General features: G+C 42.8%; 1 protein-coding gene across 2 annotated transcripts in view; it reads left to right on the forward strand.

Moving 5' to 3' along the window:
* Nucleotides 1–21052, forward strand: part of ptprz1b (protein tyrosine phosphatase receptor type Z1b) — a 39019-nt gene that overhangs the window by 14814 nt on the left and 3153 nt on the right. The window contains exons 3-24 of one of the 2 annotated variants that reach the window (XM_088282588.1): nucleotides 9954–10133; nucleotides 11486–11637; nucleotides 11713–11808; nucleotides 11906–11972; nucleotides 12044–12201; nucleotides 12586–12733; nucleotides 14067–14251; nucleotides 14320–14446; nucleotides 14515–14564; nucleotides 14635–15093; nucleotides 15171–15351; nucleotides 15674–15859; nucleotides 17035–17179; nucleotides 17843–17934; nucleotides 17999–18084; nucleotides 19082–19102; nucleotides 19266–19362; nucleotides 19446–19528; nucleotides 20007–20141; nucleotides 20244–20375; nucleotides 20450–20607; nucleotides 20678–20813. In XM_088282588.1, the coding sequence (XP_088138714.1) occupies nucleotides 9954–10133; nucleotides 11486–11637; nucleotides 11713–11808; nucleotides 11906–11972; nucleotides 12044–12201; nucleotides 12586–12733; nucleotides 14067–14251; nucleotides 14320–14446; nucleotides 14515–14564; nucleotides 14635–15093; nucleotides 15171–15351; nucleotides 15674–15859; nucleotides 17035–17179; nucleotides 17843–17934; nucleotides 17999–18084; nucleotides 19082–19102; nucleotides 19266–19362; nucleotides 19446–19528; nucleotides 20007–20141; nucleotides 20244–20375; nucleotides 20450–20607; nucleotides 20678–20813 (3074 nt within the window). The remainder of the gene's footprint in view (nucleotides 1–9953; nucleotides 10134–11485; nucleotides 11638–11712; nucleotides 11809–11905; nucleotides 11973–12043; nucleotides 12202–12585; nucleotides 12734–14066; nucleotides 14252–14319; nucleotides 14447–14514; nucleotides 14565–14634; nucleotides 15094–15170; nucleotides 15352–15673; nucleotides 15860–17034; nucleotides 17180–17842; nucleotides 17935–17998; nucleotides 18085–19081; nucleotides 19103–19265; nucleotides 19363–19445; nucleotides 19529–20006; nucleotides 20142–20243; nucleotides 20376–20449; nucleotides 20608–20677; nucleotides 20814–21052) is intronic. The other variant, XM_088282597.1, reaches the window with a different exon arrangement.

Consider the following 21052-nt stretch of genomic DNA (forward strand, 5'->3'; position numbering starts at 1 on the left):
ATACGACATTTTTTTTTTTTTTTTTGGGCGTCATAGCTCCGTGTTTTTATAGCATTAGAACACAATATTCTGTTGGCCTCGCAAAATTAGTCAAAATCCAGAAAAACGCTGGAATTGAGGGTTTTCCTCCAGTGAAAATTTCTGGGATTAAATGAGTTAAATGGCATTGATTAATTTGCGACGTAGTTGCCGAGATTCCCGCATGTAAATTCGGTTGATGCCTTGCGAGATCACCCACCAGACTCGTTTTCCTCATTTCACAGATTGGTTTCTTCCCTCTGTCCAAATCTTTCCAATCAGCTCTCAGGCACACGCAGTCCATTTGTCAAAGAGTGACAATGTTTTTGGACCGCGCTGCGCCTCCTCTTCCTCACTTAGTTCGATTTGGATTCTTATTTTGGGGTGGCCGCTCGCTTGTTTATCACGCTACACTCGCCCGTCAGTCTGCCGGGCCATCATCATCACACGGGGGAGGCGGGCTGGTGCCGATTAGTGTTGCTTCACTGTAACTGGAGACACTCCCGCCATATGCATGAGTGTGTGTGCGTGGGTATTCTGGTCACAATCGGGTCTTTTTCTGAGCAGCTCTGTTCCCTTGCCCTGTGCTGTTCACTGAGCCGTGAGTAAAAAAACATTAACATGTGAAAGAGGCGCACTTCATTGTGAGGCAGCATGCGCTTCTTTTTGGAATGGCTGGGAGAGAGCTTCATGATAAAAAAAAAAAAAAAAAGGAAATATGCGGAAAAAGAGTCCCGAGGGGGCGTCATTGATAGTGAGAAAATACCAGTTAACATTTAGGCAGCAAACAACTTAAAGTGGAGCAACTTCCAAGTCGAAGTAAAGCATAAAATGTTCGTCCCTGACACCCACGGGGCTTATTTCATGTCTCACACTTGATGCTTGCTTCGCCAGACCGCACACCTCCTCCGGTCACCTTGGTGTGTGTGTATATCCCACCAGGGGGAATACGTGAGGATTCGCAGTTATCCATCCATTTATTTTATTTTATTTATTTTTTTTGACACACCTCTGTCAAGTCTGCTCACTTGGCCGGGAAACCAGCGTCAATTCAAGAGATAACCGCTTAATGTATTTAATTATCTATTTATTTATTTATTTTATTTAAAAAAAATGAGCTTTTCGGATCACATATCTGACAAGCTTGTAGGGTTGGGTTAAAAAAAAAAAAAATTGAATGGATTTTCCTTTTCATAGCCCGATATCGATTCATAAAACCATATGTTGATACTTTTCGTAACGTCTTTTTTCCCCATGAATTTTCATGACTCGGCAAAAGTAGCGTATCAAAACAACATGGCGGAAGCAGTGAAGTCAAATTGGTACGGCGGCAAATCTTTGATTGAATTGAAAATCAATCAAAGTTTATCGTGAATTTAAAAAAAAAACGGGCCCTTTTTTATCGAATCCAATTGATTTGGGAAATTTAAATCGATACCCGGCCCTACTAGCTAGCATTAGTTGCGATAAACGATCATATATAGTAATATGAAGCTACAGTAGAGATTTTTTTTTTTTTTTTTTTAGTCTGAAGCCGATTTTTGGCGGGAAAAAAATTCAGATTAATTAATTGGCCGATTAATTTAACAAGATATATTATTCAAAAAATGAATATAACCTTTACCCCCAATGAGGTCAATTGGATGCAGGTTATTACTATTCCCCGCGAATAGCGGGGGTCAACTGTAAATATATTGTTTGACAAAAATAACTTCCTTTTTGGTCCCCAACATATGCAACACCCTAAATGTACTACAATAAAAAAAAGAAAAAAAAACCCCAGAGAATTCCCAGTAGAATATGATCTTGTCTACAACCATTTGCAGTGCATACCAAATCTTATGATTTCGTATAATAATTTTAATTGGATTTGCCGGTAAGCCACGAGTAAGACTTTTTGAGCAAACTTCCACCTTCTTCATGTTGTACTCATCATTGTCCCTCGTGGCCCTGGGATCCTTCTGCCTGCAGGGTCCCCTCCGGGATCCCATCTGTTCCGTTTGCACGCAAGTTTGCAGTCTGATTATTTTATATCTCACCTATTTCCGAAACGACACAACAGCATTTTCTGTCATTCCCTGTGTGACTTTATTCCATTTAGAGACAATTATAAAAGCCTTAAAAAAAATGTTTTGTATTGCTAATATTTTTTTGGGTTTTGCCTCGTATTGCCGTGCTGTTTCTCTGGTCTTACTCAAGTTTTCTAGCCACTGGCAATGTAAGCTTCAAAACTCTGCCGTGCGCTTGATCCCGTGATCACATGGGAATGCACACAGATTTTGGATTTGTGGATTTCAGCAAGTCCTGCATTTTCCGCACACGCGTTAGAAAGAGAATTGGACTGTGGCAGGATACAGCCACAGGGTTTTTTTTCGCATATGATCTCATTTTAAGTTAACTCGCATTCTCTGCTGAAGTGTGCAGAAGCTTCCAAAAAAAAAAACAAAAAAAAAACATCCTGAATTTCCTTGGTTGATGCACATTTCACTAGGGTGAAATTATCAGACTAAAATAAACACAACGACTTGCCAAATATGTATCCTATTTTGTTTGATCTTATGTCAGTGAACATTGAGTCAGACGTCAACCACAACATGGCCATGCTCAACTTTTGTGAATTCTTAGGTTGTCTTGCAGCAGGGGTGGGCGAACATTTCGATTGGCGGTCCAAAATGGGTTCTAAAATTTGACAGACGGGCCGGACCAGGAGTGTTTTGGCAACCTCACCTCATCGGAGAAAAAAACCCAAAAACATTTAATTTTAAAATGAAAGTGAACAAAAGCATTACAACAAAATGTCCGTCTTTGACGCACCACAGTATTTAGAAAATAAAACTTTAACAATGTCTATTTATTGAATTTTTTTTAAATTCGTCGGGCCGGATTAAAACGTTTAACGGACCGCATGTGGCCCCCGGGCCGTAGTTTGCCCACGCCTGTTTTAGAGGGAAAAGCCTCAATCCAAAATGGTTGCACTAATACATCTTTGTTATATATTCACATCTGTTAGTCCCTTTGTTTCCCTTTCAGTAGGCACAGTCCCACAAACTTGGATGAAACTCTGCGCCAGGGTGCAAAACGGGCCAAGGAAGCGGCGAGCCAATTTGGGTCAGATCTGTTTAACGTAGTGAAAACAGTTTTTCTCCTCCCCTACATTGGTCGGAGTGTAGGAGTACTGATGCGATGTGATGTACTGACCTCGGACCAGCGTTCACAGCTGCAGCCTGCGGCGCTCCACTTTGCTCTGTTAATTTATTTCCAAATACAAGCTGCCACAACTGTTTGAAAGCCATTCCCCTGCGCTGGCTTCAGCTGTGGTATTCTTTCCAGTAGAATGAAAGCGAGTTGACATGGTGCGAGGATCTCATTCTGCCAGCATAAATGGGATCAATACGTCCGTTTCGTTTGACCAGAAATTACTGGAAGGCATTCATAATTGTAAGTCTTTGAGCGCCATTGACGTAAAATGCCGTCAATGGGAATCATAATGAGGAGTGCCGTCGACAGTCAATTGCTGTGAACAATTTTTTTTAAATGTATTTTTCATTTTGGAGGGGGGGGAATGTGCGAACAAAAGTCTTAGTCAACTCTAGTTTAATCATAAAAAAACAAAATAAATCAATAACTATGAAAATGGCAACCCTCTAGAAATTTGCCCGTTACAAGCAGCTTGTGATTGATCAAAGTGGTTGTCAGCTTAAATGTACTAAAAAGTGTCACAAAAGAGAGGAAAGATGACAGCCATTAAGCAATTTCATATTTGACATGCACGCACACTATAAAATACGACTACGACTACTAAATAGCTACAAATATTCAATACCTGCAGCCCTAGGTCCAGTATGATTCCAAAAAGGATTACATCCATTAAATTACTCCGCTCCACTCAGTCAGACAACAACAAAAAAAAAAAAAACGGAAGCACAAGTCAATACCTTCTGCATAAACTGAACCCCTACTAGAGTCAAGTCACAATCTCTGAATAGGTTGGCTGTAATTTATTTATTTATTTTTTTTTTTTTTCCATCCCGTCTTTTTAACGTCACGAAAAAAAAAAAAAGAGCTATGATGCCTTGCTTTGTTCGTTGCTTTTGACGCGACATAATTGGCTGGTTTGGCGATCTTTTCATGTCAGCGTTGGTTCCTTCTGTTACAATTTTAAGGACGTTCCCCGTCTTGTATTGGTCATAGATCCCACTTTGAATATTTAAACCGAAGAAGCCCGCGAGCCGTTTCGAGCCTGTGCGCTCCTGTCTGTTTGCCTGCACGCACATGTTCACGGCTCTCGACCGCTCTCCTAGTCACCGAATACTTGAGGCCGGCCTTTCTTCTGCTCCAGTTGTTAAGTATTCTGGTGAGGCTGCTCCGAGAGTTTCAGACAGGGGGGGGGGGTTAATGATGGTGAGGTGTGCACATACATGCGCCACTTCCTTGTGTTCTTGCTCTGCTTTCTTGTCTTGTACCAACAGATACAATTTGACAGATTTCAGCCTTCATTTGTACAAAATGAAATAGCGAGAAGGAGTTCAGTCACCTATAAAATCGAGGAATGTCGAATTAATTCTTACACACTGACGAATGGACCAACCTCAGCTCCAAACCACAAGCAAATTAGCAAGTAGCATGTAAGCTAGCCGTTAGCTTGAATAAGTATTGAACCCAATCGCTCATCTAATACTTATAAAATCGAGGAATGTCGAATTAATTCTTACACACTGACGAATGGACCAACCTCAGCTCCAAACCACAAGCAAATTAGCAAGTAGCATGTAAGCTAGCCGTTAGCTTGAATAAGTATTGAACCCAATCGCTCATCTAATACTTATAAAATCGAGGAATGTCGAATTAATTCTTACACACTGACTAATGGACCAACCTCAGCTCCAAACCACAAGCAAATTAGCAAGTAGCATGTAAGCTAGCCGTTAGCTTGAATAAGTATTGAACCCAATCGCTCATCTAATACTTATAAAATCGAGGAATGTCGAATTAATTCTTACACACTGACGAATGGACCAACCTCAGCTCCAAACCACAAGCAAATTAGCAAGTAGCATGTAAGCTAGCCGTTAGCTTGAATAAGTATTGAACCCAATCGCTCATCTAATACTTATAAAATCGAGGAATGTCGAATTAATTCTTACACACTGACGAATGGACCAACCTCAGCTCCAAACCACAAGCAAATTAGCAAGTAGCATGTAAGCTAGCCGTTAGCTTGAATAAGTATTGAACCCAATCGCTCATCTAATACTTATAAAATCGAGGAATGTCGAATTAATTCTTACACACTGACTAATGGACCAACCTCAGCTCCAAACCACAAGCAAATTAGCAAGTAGCATGTAAGCTAGCCGTTAGCTTGAATAAGTATTGAACCCAATTGCTCGTCTAATATTTAAATATGCGATCCACTGCGTCGCCTTGTGGTTGTTATTATTATTTTGTATTTTGCTTTCTCGGGACTTTGACATTTTTTTCATGTCTAGACGAAGCAGAGAAGAAACACTTCCTATAGGTTCCCGCCTTGCGTCTGCGTGGGTGCGTCGCTTCCATCTTGACAGCTTGAGGCTCACTCTTTTATGTCAAGCGACGGGAGTGTCTCCCCAATGAAGAGGCACTCGCATTCATTTTCATAAGCAAAAATAATTGTTCGATAAAGAAATACTATGATAGGCAAGGTGAGGCTCACCGATTTAGTCAACGGAAATCAATCGTGAATGAATTATATTTTGGAACAGTGAAATAAATACGAGGACATCGTTTGAAGTGCTAAATTGTCAGTCTCCCTGGTTAAAATTCTCATCCGTCTGATTTAACATTTGATTTTAATCGGAAATATGAAGCGTGGTTAAACGTCTTCTGATGTTTTCTCCCGCGATTGGATAATTCATATTCAAAAGTTGGAGTTAAACAGCTCCAACGGCGACGTTCCGGCTTTTAATATTTGATAAGGGTTCGGCTATTTTTTTGCCAGTGCTGAGGCAAACAGAAGCAGACCGTCTCCCCCAAAAGTCGAGCCTTACATTATTTAACTCAATAATCTTGCATGTATTTCTGAATGGTTCCCTGGCTCAGCGGGGTAGAACCTATTCACTGAGGGTGAAATGCTCACTTTTGCACCGTGCACGCGCGTGCGTACGTGTGCGCCATCCAAACGAGCCTAATTGCTTAAAGCGTGGGCAGGAGGCGAGAAACTACATTTCAGTATGTGCAGCGCGTTGTCTCTTATTAAGCATGAAAACACTTCTGTCGGAATTGTTTGCAATTAATTTGTCTTAAGGAAACCAAATCAACTGAGGTTTTTTTTTTCCTATTATCCATCCATCCGTTTGAGTCTTGGTGTCCAGGTTAGCAGTCGCCATGGGCCATCCTCAAAATAAGAAGCAACTTCCCCTTGTCAGGGTAACTCGGATGATACGTTTGGCACAGTTTTCAGACCACATTTCCTTCCAGACGCTAATATTTTTATCCATGATTTGGACTGGCAGTGTCTGGGAATATGTATAATGTTTAAAGGCGTTGAGAGGCGCCACATGAGGTGGGCCTCCTGGACACCTTCCTGGTGAGGTGTTCCGGGCATGTCCCACCGGCAGGAGGCCCCGAGGACGACCCGGGACATCTGGAGAGGGTATGTCTCCCGCCCGGCTTAGGAACGATCCCTCCGGAAGAGCTAGAAGACGTGGCTGGGGAGCGAGGAGTCTGGGCTTTCCTGCTGAAGCTGCTGCCTTTGCGACCCGTCCCTGGGTAAAGGGTAGATGAATTTAAAGGCCCTTGCCTCTAACATTTTCGAAGAATTTACATCCATCTATTCTCGACTCCTCATCCGGGGTTGCAGTTTAAGCAAGAAAGAACACATTTGCTTCGACCCCCAGCCACTTCTTCCATAGTTCCCGAAGCGTTCCCAGGCCAGCTGGTGGACATAGTCCCTCCAACGTGTCCTGGGTCATCCCCGGGGCCTTCTACGAATCAGACGTGTCCGGTAAACCTCACCAGGGAGGCGTCCAGGACGCATCCTAATCAGATCCCCGAGCCACCTCACCTCCTTACTCTCAATGTGGAGGAGCAGCATATCAACTCTGAATCCCTCCCGGATTACGGAGCATCTCACCCATCTCTACGGGAGACACCCTGAGGATAGTTTCGGCCGCTTGCATTCAGGATCTCGTTTTTGCAGTCACGACTCACAGCTCGGCACCATAGGTGAGGGTCAAAATCCACATATGCCCATTGAATTGGTTAGAAAAACAACCCAGTATTTTTTGGTGTGTAAATAGGGAACAATTCTTCAAAAAAAAAAAAGCTTTGAGCTATTTAGTAGCACCCCTGTTGAAGTTTACTATTGAACTAAATAAACATAAATAAAACCCAGCCTTAGGAAATCCTCCTTATCTCGATCTAAAAACGATACCAAAACACGGCGACTTCACTACTGACTGTCTCATCCTCTTCACCGTCACTTCACTACTACAGAGTGAGCAGAAATGATTCGAAATGTTTCAATCTTGACCACTTTAACTGCATGGGAGGGATAATTTTTTTCTTTTTTTTCCAAAGTTTTGAGGATTCTTCTTGAGAAAGTAGACGTCACGGTTATCGGATGTAAATTGCTTATTCATTCACTTTAATTTCAGTGAGCCTCCCGGGGGGGGATATTTTTTCAGCCAGTTTTCACGCTACCTAAGCTAGCCATACTTAATGCTTTCTTTCTTTTTTTTTTTCTTAAACTAACATTTCTGCCATCATTAAATCCATTGTTTCGACTGCAAAAACACCCTCACATGAAGCAGTAGTTCATAAACCGTCACCAAAATAAGGAGATTTGAATAACGTATACCCCGTGACACGCGCCGCACTCGTTGATAACTGTGAGTTCATGTTAACACGGTGCACCCCTTCAATCCGTGCACACACTCTGAAGCTCTGTATCCCCCACTGCGGTTGTGATGCAAGCTTCCCGAGATGTTACTTTTACCTCCCATGTAGCCACTTCTATTAGTCTCTGACTGACAGTGGTTCTTTTTTAATTTTGAAACTGGTGTGAAGTTTTTTTTTTTTTGGGGGGGGATATGAAATGTGTTGCTCGGCTTGCTCCGATTTACATCACTGGTCATCTTAATAAATGCAATATTTTGCCGCACTGAATGGTTCCAGCTGCAACACTTCAATCAATTTGAAGGGACATTTGATTGACGTTGTCACTTATAGAATGGATTTGCATGTAAAAATGACAACAGTACTAAAATACACCCCTTTGACTCATACAATCCATGAGACATACATATAAGTTTTCAAAAATGTAGTCCCCGCCTCCCAAAGACGTATTTATACGTCTTATCCTTTTTTTTTTTTTTTTTTTGCGTCATAGCTCCCTGTTTTTATAGCATTAGAACACAATATTCTGTTGGCCTCACAAAATCTGTCAAAATCCCGAAAAACGCTGGAATTGAGGGGTTTCCTCGAGTGAACATTTCTGGGATTAAATGAGTTAAAAGACTGTAGCGATTTAAGGGCTTTTTTTGGGCTGGGGTTATAAGATTTACGACAAATTGGCACGCCCCCTTTTAGAGCTCGGCTGGTTATTTTTTCCATCTCAGCTGTCTACATCACGGCAGCGTTGTAATATTGCGTGCATTGTCAATTGTGTCGTCTAAAACGGCGAGCGATCACCACCCAAATGCAAATGCACATTACTAGTCTTGTCCACTTCAACCCGTAAAAGTAGAAAAGCGTTCCGCACAACAGTTTGGAATTATCAAACGTGAACTTGTATGATCACCTCCACAAAATCAGAAATACCATGCCGATCGATTCTCCACTTATAGGCTAAAGCAGACAAGAGCATGAATGCGCACACGAACCCCGACTGGTTATTTTCGGGACATTTAGCTACGCTAAAGTTTTGGCACGTCTCAGGAGGCAACCGGCATGTGGCGGCGGCAGGCAGCAACATCCTGCAGACGGGCACGGATATTTATATATATTTTGGGGTCGGTTGGTCCCGTTATGTTGATGTTATTAGCGATATATGACTTTGAATGGATAAATTGTGACTCCCACCAAGACATGGAGGGAGGTGAGGGAGGCATGGCCCTTTTTTAAACTCTTTATTTTCTTATTGTTTTCTGCAAAACAAATTGATGAAATCGAAAATACAAGCCAATATAATTTTCCTGAAAAAAATCGACATAAATTGGTCTTATTGAAAAATGGATCAACCTGGTTGCAAATGTTTTGATTGGCGGGCCACAATGGGTTCTAAAATTTGACAGAGGGGCCGGACCAGGAGCAGATGGGATGGAGTGTTTTGGTAACCTCACCTCATCGGAGAAAAAAAAATACTTTTAATTTGAAATGAAAGTGAACAAAAGCATTAAAACAATATATATGTCTTTGAAAAAACAGTATTTAGAAAATAAAACATTAACAATGTTTATTAATTTTATTTTTTTCAAGTTTGGCGGGCCGGATTAAAACGTTTAACGGGCCACATGTGGCCCCCAGGCCGTAGTTTGCCCACACCTGCATTAAGACATTTCCATATTGTATCTCAAATGACGTGTTGTCTTTATAGTCGATGTTACATCTGCACTTTGCCATGAAGAAATGACTTAGGCGTGTGTCATGAGTTGGGCTGCAAATTTGCTTGTGCTGTTGGCTCTGTTCTATTATTCATAAGAAAAGCGCGTGTAACATCTGTGTAATTCAATCACTTGTACCGCGCGCTTGAAAATAAAGATTGACTTCCCCACACTTGTCGAACATCGATGCATATCTCACGCATACAAAAGTCCTGCCATCATGAATAAACAATTCTGCCCACACACATTTTAAACACGGCTTATATGCACCCCGAGGCCAAATGAGTTGGCCTCAATCTTGCCATATTTCACCTTTTTTTTTTTTTTTTCTTAAACACTTCAATATGCGTGCAGGTGCCTTGAACCAGCGTAACTGGGGTAAGAAGTACCCGTCCTGTACCAGCGCCAGACAGTCCCCCGTGGACATTGACGAGACGTTCACGCAAGTCCGACTTCAGTACCAGAACCTGCGACTGGAGGGCTGGGACAGAGTCATGGCGGAGTCCACCACCATCCACAACAACGGGAAAACAGGTCTGATCATGTTCTTCAATTCCTTTTTTTTTTAAAGACAACAATTGTATTGTAACCATGCAGGTTAGGCTTTTTTTTTTTTTTTTTTTTAATGTCCCTTATACACGTACTTTTGTGAGATTTAAGTAAACTAAGTGCCAAACAAGTAGGCCAGAATTCTTTTTATTCTTCCCCTCAAGAAAAAAAGGAGCATGTTTGCTGTCCATTACATTCAATAGAAATGAATCTGATATGATTCTACCGCTGTAAAACACAACATCTTAATCTCTGGATAAGGAAAGAAGCTTAACTTTCCAGAGGCAGCAAAAAAAAACAAAAAAAAAAACAACAACAACGTAGGGGTTAACGAAGGAGAGGAGCCGTGCGGATTTAAAGGAACAGAGAGAGAAGGAGTCATTGAGGGAGAGGCAGCCAGAGGCACAACACTACAGAGTGAGCGTGTGGAGAAGAAAAAAAAAAAAAAAAAGATCAATGTCAAGAGGCAGAGATGAAGCTGAGCAAAAGAAAAGAGTCAATAAGGAGCTGCGGGCTAGAACGTATAGACGAGCTGTCGCGCTCGTGAAAAATCCCGACGAGGGCTGTAAAGTGTAACGACTGATGTCTCGCCTGATCAACGCACGAATCCTGTCGGAGCAATCTGACTGTGCAGGCCCGATCAATACATTCCAGATCCTTCGAATTAATCTCTTTCTCTCGCTCTCGTTAAAGTCAGAGAGGAAATGACATATCAGGGCAGGTAGCGACGATGAGCTGCCGTGATGCGATGAGGAATAATGTATGAGCTGTAGAGTTGCACTTAACTCGATTTCATATCCTGTTAGGATTTAATATCCTAGAGGAGCTACTTGGAATTTATTAGGCACGCATACACAATTTAATAGAAAAACACGTGCACATGCAACATTTTTGATCAAATTCTTAGATGTGATCTCATTCGATTGTGCATCAGGACCTAATTAAAAAAAAATGAATTTACCGCCCCCTTAACTCATTGAATCCCAGCCGTTCTCACAGCGTTTTTTTTTTCTTCTGGATTTTGACTGATTTAGGCCTACATAATATTGTGTTCTAAACATAAAAACATGAAGCTCTGACGCAAAAGGCAAAGACGTATAAATACGTCTTTGGGAGGCAGGGACTACAACTTTCAAAACGTATATATACGTCTTATGGATGGAATGAGTTAAAATAACACGGACACAAATGTCTAAATTGCAGGCAACAAAAGTGAAAATCAGGCCCAATGAACTATTTTTTTCTCCACAGTGATTTGTTAATGTCCAAGGTCTCAAATGTGAATTGGAATCGCTTGTGTTAAATTTCTCTTCCTCGTCCTCGTCCTCGTCTTTTAGTGGCTATCAACGTGGATGGCGACTTCCATCTAAGCGGAGGTGGGCTGAGCTCCCGCTTCCGCGTCGATACCGTCACCTTCCACTGGGGGCGCTGCAATTCTACTTCCGATGGCTCCGAGCACAGCCTCAATGGGATGAAATACCCTCTTGAGGTACTCAAAACAAACTCTCGGCAGATATATTTGCCCTTATGCTTTCTTTGGGCTAACTTGCAGAATTTATTTCAGATGCAAATCTACGCTTATGATCCGGATGCCTTCCGAAGTCTCCAAGAAGCCATCAGGGAGGGAGGCAGGATTGCGGCATTAGCTGTGCTGTTTGAGGTAAGTCAACATGTTGATGTCTGCCTTGGCATTTGCATGGAGGGGATAAATAAATCAAATCAATCTGACATCTTACTGAAGAAGTGCATGTCTGCAGATCAGCTTGGATGACAATGAGAACCTCAATCCTGTCATCGATGCTGTCAACACCGTCGGTCGATTTGGTAAGTGACCTTCGACCTGTCATTTAGGAAATGTTTTCGGTGATTCCTGAGTGTTTCTTGTTGTTGGGTAGGTAAAAGTGGATCAATGGAAGCCTTGGCCTTGCAGTCCTTGCTGCCAAATAACACCGCCAAATATTACATATACAACGGCTCACTTACTTCTCCTCCTTGCACCGAGACGGTCGAGTGGGTCGTCTTTAAACACACCGTGGCCATATCGGAAACGCAGGTGAGTAGGCGCAAAACGGGATACGGCTACTGCATTTCACGAGAGCTGCGTTCAAAATCCTGCGATTTGCCCGTGCACGAAATAACAGCCAAAAACTGAAAGCGGTTGTCATCTGCTAATCGTCTCAAAGTGATAAATATAAAAAGACGTGGCGGTCATTGCAGTGGTTGCTTGTTTGTAGTACAAGCCATACGCGTGTGTTAGTGTGCATTTGCATGACGGAAATGAGAGCGACAAGGCATGACACGGCCACATAGGCGCCAACTAAAAATAGAGCAGGCCTCTCTAGTCGCCTGGCACTAACGCAAGTACTGTTTACTTTGGCATCGGTATCAAAATACGAGAGACATATTTGTTTTGTGGCGTTCACTCTTCTCCCTGCAGCTGGAGGTTTTCTGTGAGGTGATGACCATGGAGCAGGCTGGATACGTGATGCTGACCGATTACCTGCAAAATAACTTCAGAGAACAGCAGCAGTTCATGGGACAGGTGTTTGCCTCATACACGGGAGTAGAGGACGTACCCACGCCAAGTAAGTTAGAAGTGACCCCAAATATATTCTCAGGGCTTTTAGATTTACCATATTTTTATGGCCAAAAGACGCGCTGTGTCAATTTCTGTATTTAATACTTACACTGGGCGTGCCGCGCTCCAATTGCTAGCTTGCGCATGCTAGCTCGCACATGCTAGCTCAAGGTATCGATGTCAGCAGCAGCACCTCAGACCAATGAGAGATGTCATGGCGACACAGTTAATCGACAACATCAGGGGAGGGATTTCACTGGTCACCACACTCCTTAGAAACCCGGTTTCAAATCAAAACCAAACATAACTCAGCATACAAGCAACAAACAATGAAACAAAGAAATAGAATTAACACAAAACATGTATCTCTCATGCCATTAATATCCCAAAAAGAAATAAAAACAACACAAAAACTGTACTGATGCATTCTGGGAGCCTCAGCCAATCAGATGGCTGGTTAGAGAGAGGTGAGTGGTGTGCTTTGGGCAGTGTGTTTTTATTTATTTTTTTGTCTAAACCTGTGATGTATCTTGCTTGCAATAACATGAATGATAAGACAGACTACGACATCGTGGACAGCTGTCCTTTTGTCCAGCTTTCTCCTGCACCATCACCCAAAAAACTCATTCACATATTGTATATGTCACAGTTAATTCGAAGCATAGATGTCTCAGACTTTGGCTAGCAAGGTGTGCTAACATGGACTCTGAAATACCCCCAAGGGGAACAGGCTCAATGGTCGAGAGAGTTGCTCTGTCCTTATAATAGGCGTGTCGCATTACAAGGCGCCTGGTTTTTTGGGGTGAAAATTTGGGACTTTAAGGAGAAAATACGGTACGTGTTTTTTTCCACCAAATTTTACTTGTGCTTTGAAGAAAATATATTGACTGAGGCCACACAGGCACTAGACGGCAAAGTGAACACGGAGCACGTTGAGCTCGCATCTGCTTTCCGTATAATGCTGTCCTCCAAGGTCAGCCCGCAATGGCAGTCATCAAAAGCTGTAATTTGCTATCCTCTCCATCTGCATGAATTCAAATTCAGAAATATAAAGTAGCTCTTTTCGGTTGCCAGGGAGCTCGACTTTGTAGATCAGGGTCCCCTTTTCCCCTCTCAATTTATTCCGCAGCTCCTTTTGAATTTTAAATAAAGTATTTCCGAAAAAGATCTTTCTGCCTGTAACAACTTAATGCCAAGCTCTTTGCTACTCTTCTGTTATTCTTTAAATATATTAAATCAATGTCTATTAAGACTGAAAGGTCAAGAACAGCTTCAGTATTTTGATGCATCCGGAAAAAAAAAAAAACGACGTACATAATTGACATGCTCTTCGACTCTAGCCTGCAGTTCGGCGCCAGAAAATGTCCAAGCTGACGCCCAGAATGAAACGACCATCGTCGTGACGTGGGAGCGGCCCCGCGTGGTTTATGACACGACCATCGACTGGTACACTGTCACCTATGAGAGGCTGCAAGGCCAAAACCAGAGAAAGCAGGAGTACAGGACTGACGGGGATCAGGACGTGGTACGTGTGTATGTGTGTATATGTCCATCCGCTACTATTATATTTCAATTTAATTTTGCATTTGACAGGGGGCCATCATCACCAGCCTGCTGGCCAACAGCAGCTATGTGGTCCAGGTGGTGGCTGTTTGCACCAACGGCCTCAGAGGACGATGGAGTGACCAAATTATAGTGGACATGCCGTTAGAGGATCCAGGTACGAACGTGCCAAGAGCAAGTATTTGAATTGACTGCAACGCATTTACGTCTTTGTTTTCTTTCTAGAGAGTGATACCGTTCCTGATGTGTCCAAAGACTTAAAAATCAGCAAGGAGGTTAGAAACTGTCTGATAGAATTTTAAATGTCAACTTTTTCATTGAATAAAATAAAACTTTCATCCTTAGATGTCACCTAACATCAGATGGCAGAAGCCAGAGAATCCCAATCCAGTCGATAACAGTCCAGTGGAGGAGATTCCGGCGGAGCAGACCAAAGTTTACCAAAACCAACCCACCCACCACCCTCGGCTGCAAATAACCCCGAATCCCCCGGTCCAGGTCACCACTCAGTCCACCCCTAAGCCTCCTCCCCCTGAGTCCCCCGTACAGAAAACACGGCTCAACCCCAGTGTGAATAAGAAACCCAACAAATCTAAAAGTGACGATGTAAGCAAAAACCAAATTGATGACGGGCGAAGAACTCGAACGCAACGGATATTTACCCATGGCGCCATGGATGGCAATGGTGCCATCTGGGTAACTGGTATAACCCAGCAGCCGGGCTTCCTATTTCCTGTTTCTGCACCCAACACCCAGCCTACCGTCCGCCGCCAAATCACAGAAGAGGCCTCTCTGCCTCATCAGGTAACAACGATTCACCAAACTACTCAATCTCTCCACGACCAGTCCATTGATGTCATTGACGTCTCCTTCTGTTCCAGACACAAGATCTCAGCCCAACAGATCCAGAGAGTGAAAGTGCCCTCCCTTCTCCTGAGTCGGACCTCTTCTCCTCCTCTGTGGACGACATTCAAGTCACTGATGTTTTCTATAAAGACTCAGTCAACAGCTCATCCCAAATGGCCACATCCTCTTCACCGGGATCGACCGTTACGCTGCCAGGTCAGCTCAAAGAGTTTAGGGTTTAACAATAACTCCGCTACTCTAAATATTACATTTGTGGTCTTCTTCATTAACTCATTCAATCCATAAGACATACATATACGTTTTCAAAAACGTAGTCCCCGCCTCCCAAAGACGTATTTATACGTCTTAGCCTCTTTCTTTTTTTTTACGTGCTAGCTCCATGTATTTATAGCATTAGAACACAATCTTCTGTTGGCCTCGCAAAATTTGTCAAAATCCCCCCGAAAAATGCTGAAATTAAGGGGTTTCCTCTTGTGAAAATTTCTGGGATTAAATGTTAATATTTAATTTCCTATAGGCATCACAGAGTCCTCTCTGGACAGCGAATCACCCGTGAACAAACCTCCAGAATCCAGCACGTCCTTTTGGATTTCTGAGAGGACGGCGACAGGCAGCAACACCCTCGCCGATACGGTCTACAAGTCATTCACTTCCTCCTCTCTCCTCAGGGTGCTCATGCATACCACCCAACCCATGTTTAATGGTAAGACCCGAGGACCACCTCTCTGAGCTCGACCAAGGTTCCAGTGGCAGAGGCCTAAAATGGCATTAAACAATAATAAAAAGAATATCACATCCAGAAGCGTGATTTGAATTATAACACCATTGGTAGGTTTTCGGTTAGCAGTTAGCACCGAGCTGTGTTGCAACACTCTCAAAGGGGTCAGCACGGGTGCTCCCAGGCCCCTTCGAGAGTCGTATGTATGCCCGTCCGTGCTTGTCACTTGGTGTAACTCTGAGTATTTAATTTCAGTAACTCCTGAAGATAGCTCATGTAACATCATTGGTGTTATTTCTGTCTTATTTGCAGGAAAGCTGCATCACTAACCTAGCTAAAAAAATTTTTTAAAAAAGAGTTAGTACATTTTTCTTTTCAAATTACGAGCAAATTAATTGGAACATCAAGCAAATTCTATATTACTGTCCCTGTAAACATATTGACCAGTTTTAAGATCATAGTATGAAAAAATGTTAAAGATATGTAAAATGTGAGATTAATCGAGTGTTAACTATGGAAATCGTGCGATGAATTTTGATTAAAGTTTCAAATCGACTGACAGCCATATATATATGCTTGTATGCACATGTGTGCGCATGTGCGGTCGGACATGGACATTACGTTTGTTTTCAGTTGCATTGAAAATGACATTAAAAAGCGTTACATTTGATTTGCTTGTACCTGCAAAAATCCTGTCACACCTTTAAATAAATTCCCAGTTGCTTTCAATAGCATCCCTAAATTGACAATATTATGGGTTTGATTTCTTTCTTTATTTTGGGGGGGTTGAGTGAATACAGTTAGGGCTCTTCAGTTGCTGCGTGTCTTGTTGTCGAAATGATGGCAGCTTTGTTGGCAATAATAGCTGCTCCCTTCTGCTTGTCGCAAATTACTATAAATGTGTCTAATTTTCATCAGATCTTTTTGTCCGCATCAGGCTCTATTATCTGCTTGGATCCACTTAAGCTTCCTAAGTGGGATATTTTCTTTCAAAATGAGGTTTAGTAACTCAAGTGGTCTCTCTAGTGGATGTCTTTGGCCGGTAACTCTAATCACTAGAAGAACCGCACTTAACAGTCTTGTAGATGAAGTTCCTCTTTTTTAGCTTTTACTTTTACATTTAAAGCTGTGCATGATTTTGCTTGTCGTTTTTACTTCAGAGGGAAGCAACAGCAGTCACGAATCTCACGTCGGGTTGGTCGGCAGCGTGGAGAGGGAGAAGAGGACCATCATTCCTCTGGCTGTTGTCTCCACGCTCACCATCCTGTGTTTGTTGGTGCTGGTGGGAATTCTGGTATATTGGAGGTGCGCATTGCAACAAAGTTGACACCCGCAATTCTGCCCTTGCCACGTCCCCGTTACAGCTAGGCGGACAGACAACGCCTTCAATGACCACACTTGTTGATGAATCTTGCTATTTATTCACCGTAGAAGGAAGTCAGGAAGGTGTAAAGCTGTAACAATAAACGCATGAAATATTCAAGTGTTGTTTCATAATAAAACACAACAAAACAACGTACCACACCTTGTTGCTACGTGACGAACAGTTAGCCAAGTTAGCATGCTAACGTTCGCGGGCTAATGCGCTAATCGCTAGCTTAAATTCGCGAGCTAATGCGCTAATCGCTAGCTTAACGGCTAATCATAAGCACATATCATCCTATGCCGGAATGTAAATACTGACATATATCGCAGAATACTTAGAACATATACATACAGACTGTGTTTGGCTCAGAATACTAAGTATGCAGTCGATCTTCATAACATCACTGTACGTCGCGACACTGGAAGTGCATTACGCAACAACATCCGGTTTGCTTTTCACAATAACAAATATACCTTTATAAAATAACGCACCTCTGTAACGATGCAAACAGATAAACAATACACCCGCAATGACCAACATCACATTTGTTCCCCCATTCCATCCTTTTTTATTTATTTTTTTTGGACTCGCTCATGTCACAGAAACTGTTTCCAGACTGCAAACTTCTACCCCGATGACAGCACGTCACCCAAAGTCATATCAGCGCCGTCCACTCCTCTGCTGCTCGCCACAGGTAACTCTCAAAACATAGCTGTTATTATTTGGTATGGGAGTCCCATTCCCTCCTTGTTTGCCAGACGGTCACGAGCCGCTGACGGTGAAGCAGTTTGTGAAGAACGTCATGGAGCTCCACAACACCAACACGTTCTCCAAGGAGTTTGAGGTGTGCGCTGTCTCTGGCTGTTTGTTTTTTTTCTCTGTGTGGAGCTACTAGAGGCAGACTTTGCACTAGCTTGACAGTACGTCATCTGTCATAGCTTTTTAATAACACGCTTCCATATCTGCTAACATCATGCTGTTTAGGAAAAACATTTAACAACATCTTAGACTGCTTAAGTAGTTATGTAACAATTTTAAAGAAAAATGTGCTTCATGATCCCCGGAAAGTTACTCGTCATCCCTAGTATATGTCAATTTGAATATTGAGTCCTCGGATTGGTGTCAAAACGGGTGCATCTGCATGGCATCAGTCCCCTCTGTTTCCTAGCATGAACCTCCAGTGTAACACACACAGACAGGAAATTCACCGAATACAACCCCCTTGCAACTGTCACTGTTCTTTTTGGCCCTTTTGTAACAGCAAAACATGAAAATACGCAACTTTAAAGGGATCATCCGGCGGTACAAATATATCACAACGATTGGCCTTTCAATGACTGGCTTGAGAATGAGCAAATGAGTTGTGTTCATTTTCAAACACCACTGCACAACTACTGTTAGCCCGGAATGGATGTTACAACCATTCCTGTCTGCCTCCTGAGACTTAAAACTTTGTGCCGTAGATAGCTGAAACAGAAAAAAAATAACAAGCCGAGCTCCAAAAGGGGGCGTTCCAATTCGTCATAAATCCGCCTCCCATAAAAAGCCCTTAAATCACTTCAGATTCTTTTAGGGGATGAATGTTAGTGCTGATGTAATTTTTACACCCAAACCTATTATATAAGTGGCAACGTTCATCATGTGACACTTTAAGAGAGAAAAGCACCGTTTGAATGATACGTAAAACAGATGGGACCTCTCTGTGTGTTTCTGAGCCCCTTGTACCTGGACCTGCACTGACTCCCTGTCTGCCTGTGTGTCACCACCCCTCTACCCCCCGACTCTCCTTTCACCACCGCCATCGTTGCGCTTTCTGCATCCTCACTTCCACCCTCCATTAGATTGTGAAAGAATCCTACGAGGTAAGATGCTCGGCACCCCTTTGAAGTTGACTTGAAACTGATACGTTTGATTGTTTTTGAGAAACGCACATGAAGAGTTGACAAAAATCTGATGGTTCTGAGCACCGTCATTTTTTTACTGCTGATTTAAAATGGCTGTGTGTGTTTTTGCGTTGTGTTGTAGGAAGTGCAAGCATGCACCGTGGACATGGGCATCACTGCGGACAGCTCCAGTCAACCCGAGAACAAATCCAAGAACCGATACATCAACATACTGGCTTGTACGTCTCAATACAGCGTTGCTTTCACAGTGCCGGTCAAATCAAATGTGGTGTAACTTCATCAAACCATTCCGACATCCCAGATGACCACAGCAGAGTGAAGCTGACCAATAGTTTGGACAGAGACGGGAAATGCGATGACTACATCAACGCAAACTTTGTTGACGTGAGTGTGCTTTTTGGTCGGAGGCGATTGCAATTGAGGTTATTTCAAGGCGTATTCCGAATAGTTAGTAGTGACGCATCGGAATTGAATCGAGCCTCCTAAGCCGCCAAATCGGAATTGAATCGAATCGAATTGTGAGGTACCCATAGTTTCCCACCCCTAATCGTGATGGGACAACACTCCAATTTCAAATTTTAGATCAATCGACGCAAGGGTTTGGGAGTTACGGCCTGCTGGATTTGGACATTTTCGGCAAAAAGGGGCGTGGCCACCTTCCTTTGCATTATTATATCTCAAGAACTACTGCGTCAATCTTCACAAAACAGCTATTCTTGCAAACGGAATTCGACAAATTAAATTCACCTAAAATCTGAGATTTTGTGCTGTGCCATCACTCGCAATATGAAGCCGTAGAAATTATGTACAAAACACGAGCTGTGTATTGAAAAAAAACTCACCCTCGCTATTTTATCCGCAGGGTTATGAGCGTACGAGGGCCTACATCGCAGCCCAAGGCCCTCTCCGAGCAGGCAGGGAAGACTTCTGGAGAATGATCTGGCAGCAGAACATCGGCATCATCGTCATGATCACCAACCTGAAGGAGAAAGGACGGGTGAGAGCGCTTGTCGCCATGTTAACAGCATTTTCTGATTACGTCACTTGCTCACATCGGCATGAGTCAACCATTTGTGTTTTATTATGTGTGACGTAACAGACCAAGTGTGATCAGTACTGGCCGGAATCTGGTCAGGAGGACTATGGTTCTTACCAGGTGACTCTGAAGAGCAGCAAGACCCTCGCTTACTACACACTGCGGACGTTCATTGTCAGAGAAAACTCAAATAAGGTAAACCCTCATATGCATTTTTGCTGCTTTTTCTGAAGCTGAACACACAATCAGAACCTCTCGAAATCCTCCAGGCATCTCAGAGGAAATCAGAACACACAGTCCAGCATTACCACTACACGCAGTGGCCAGACATGGGCGTGCCAGAATACACTCTGCCTGTCCTGTCCTTTATCAGAACATCCTCTCGGGCCAGAACGCAGGAGATGGGACCTGTCTTGGTGCACTGCAGGTTTGCCTGTTTCTATTTGCGCCGTTAAAAAAATGCCAAGGATCATGATGGTTTTGCGTCTGCGTCACAGTGCTGGTGTAGGTAGAACGGGGACCTATATCGTCATCGACGGCATGCTGCAGCAGATCGAGGATCAGGGGACGGTGAATGTTCTCGGTTTCCTGAAACATGTGCGGACTCAGAGGAACTTCCTGGTTCAAACGGAGGTAAGGAAACGCACAGATTCTAGAGTACTCTCCACTTAAACCTATAACAAGAACTACATGTTGTTTATTTAAAACAACCAAATGACTTTGTGTACTTGTTTATTACAATATTATTACAGCGTAATTACCAGTAATTACTCGTCAACTAGCTCAATGCTAATAAACAATAAAAAACGCCATTGAGGGGCTAACGAATAGCATCTATGTGCCAAGGGTTCTTTTCCTAAATAAACTTGACT

Source organism: Idiotropiscis lumnitzeri, chromosome 2 (assembly GCF_059441095.1).
Source record: "Idiotropiscis lumnitzeri isolate Australia: NSW breed Sydney's pygmy pipehorse chromosome 2, RoL_Ilum_1.0, whole genome shotgun sequence".
NCBI lineage: Eukaryota > Metazoa > Chordata > Actinopteri > Syngnathiformes > Syngnathidae > Idiotropiscis > Idiotropiscis lumnitzeri.